This window comes from Hordeum vulgare, chromosome 3H (genome assembly GCF_904849725.1).
Source record: "Hordeum vulgare subsp. vulgare chromosome 3H, MorexV3_pseudomolecules_assembly, whole genome shotgun sequence".
NCBI classification, from domain to species: domain Eukaryota; kingdom Viridiplantae; phylum Streptophyta; class Magnoliopsida; order Poales; family Poaceae; genus Hordeum; species Hordeum vulgare.
Window position 1 is genome coordinate 603940268 of NC_058520.1, and position 2465 is coordinate 603942732.

Below are 2465 nucleotides of genomic sequence, written 5' to 3' on the forward strand. Positions count from 1 at the left end.
ACGACGCGGGGTTGGTGGATCCTGATCACCCCAATCACAAACTCTCTTACAATGAATTAAGCAAGCACTCATGACCGGACAGTATCGTACTAAGGTATGTATGCGCGTGCCACCGACAGGGCGATCGAAGTATAACATGCAAGGAAATGAGCTCGAGGAACGGTACAAGAAAACCATGTACGTACGCGCTGTACATGCACACATGCGTACGGCGGGCAATAAGCTGGCCACCGGCACACCTCGCCGCCACGTTGCGTGTGCGTACGTACATACGCGCGCGCTGACGGGTCGTGAACCAACGGCACGCGGCGGCGCGGCGCCATCCCGGTCGACGACGACGACTTCCACGCCGGAATTCCACATGCTTCCTGTCCACACCGATCCCGATCGCTTATACTATAAAAGAACACGCTCCGTCGATCGTTCCTCCACCACAGTGCTCCATCCACTATCACATCACGATCACGATCAAGCAGTCACGGCCCATGATGCACCGTGCCACGATCATCGCGCTGATCGGCTGCCTTCTCGCCGGCGGCGGGGGTTCGAGCGCAGCAGCAGGAGCAGCAGAGGTTTGACTACCCGGCGGCGAGGGCGCCCACGACCTGGGCCAACACGGACGCCGGCCTGCCGCACCACGTCGTCTACACCGACGGCTCCGTGGCGCGCGTCGCCCTGCTGCGCCTCAACCCGGCCGGCTTCGGCCCCTCCTTCGCCTTCGGCTTCTTCTGCACCAGCAGCCACGGCGCGGCCCCGTGCGCCGGCTTCCTCCTCGGCGTCGCCGTCGTCTACTGCAACAGCGGCGCGCTCATCACCTCCGTCACGACCGGCGTCCCGCAGGTCGTCTGGTCCGCCAACCGCGCCAGCCCCGTGGGCGAGGGCGCCTCCGCGGAGCTCACGCCTGAGGGTGAGCTGGTGCTCAGATCGGCCAACGGGTCGGCGGTGTGGTCCGCCGGCGCCAAGGGCCGGTCCGTCGCCGGGGTGACCATCGGCAGCGACGGCAACCTGGTGCTGTTCGACGGGCTCAACGCCACGGTGTGGCAGTCGTTCGACCAGCCCACGGACGCGCTGCTCGTCGGCCAGTCGCTGAAGCACGGCGCGCGGCTCACCGCCAACGCGTCGGCGGCTGACTGGCGCGACGGCAGGTTCTACCTCACCGTCGAGGACGACGCCCTGAGCGCCTACGTCTACGCCACGCCGCCGCAGCGCTATTTCCACCTCGGCTTCGGCGAGACCGCGGTCGGCGCCTACGCGACGTACGCCAACGGGAGCCTCACGGTCTCCGCCCGGCCCGGAGCGCCGTCAGTGGCCGTCATCCAGCTGCCCACCGTCGTGGCGGGCACCGTGCAGTACATGCGGCTGGAGCACGACGGCCACCTCCGGCTCTACGAGTGGCGCTCCGGCTCGGGCTGGGCGCCGGTGTTCGACGTGCTGCGCCTCTTCCCGGACGGCGGCTGCGCGTACCCAACAGTCTGCGGCGCGTACGGCGTGTGCACGGACGACACGCAGTGCAGCTGCCCCGACGCGGCCAACTTCCGGGCGGTGGACTTCCGGAGGCCCAACCGCGGCTGCGTCCCGACGAGTCCACCGCCGACGGCGTGCGGCTCCTCGTCGTCGCCGGGGCGGCGCGCGCAGCACCGGCTGGTGTCGCTGCCGGGCACGGGCTACTTCAACGACCACGCCACGAGCATGCGGGCCGTGGAGCGGGTGGGCGAGGAGGCGTGCAAGAAGGCGTGCCTGGACGACTGCGCGTGCGCGGCGGCGCAGTTCTACTACGGCCCCAACGCCGGCGACGGGTTCTGCTACCTGCAGTCGGAGGTGTTCTCGATGCAGACGGTGCGGCCCGAGGTGGTGCACTACAACTCCACCATGCACATCAAGGTGCAGGCCGAGTCAGCCAGGATCTGATTACTCCCACCCTGAGCACCACGAATTAAGTTCTATGGCATATATGTTGAAATTCCAAAGTTGACCATGAGAATGAAATAATCTTTTCTCCATTCTCCCTAACTGAGAGGCAAAATTTCATGTTTGACCCTTTTTAAAATTTTGATCCGGATCTGACCGTTGTTTGTAAATAAATCGGGGTCTGACCCTCTTATAAAAAATTCGTCGAGTCTTTAACGGCAGGGTATAACAGGCTACCGTTGACCTCTCTGACGGTAGGAAACTTATCCACGTCAACACCACGGACCCGTACAACCACACATGATGGCGGTAGCCTGTACCCTACCGTCAAGGTGATCGTCGGTAGGTGTGAACACCGTGCCGCATACTAAGGAAAAAAATTGATAGGACCTGCAATTCTACCATTAGAGACTACGGTGATAGGTTGTTATACCCTACCGTTATAGAACCTGATGATAGGAAAAAAAAATCAGATCCCAAAATTTGTATAAATTAAGGTCAGATTTGAATCAAGTTCCAGAAAAGGATCAAAACACGAAAATTTACCACATTGAGCT

The 2465-nt window shown here is 61.9% G+C and overlaps 1 protein-coding gene across 1 annotated transcript; it reads left to right on the forward strand.

Annotated features, from left to right (window-relative positions):
• Positions 1-436: 436 nt before the first annotated feature.
• On the forward strand, positions 437-2000 carry LOC123441021 (EP1-like glycoprotein 3). Its single transcript, XM_045117553.1, is given in 2 exon segments — positions 437-539; positions 541-2000. Coding segments are annotated over 2 exon segments (1422 nt in total). The 5' UTR covers positions 437-485; the 3' UTR covers positions 1909-2000.
• The last annotated feature ends 465 nt before the right edge of the window (positions 2001-2465 follow it).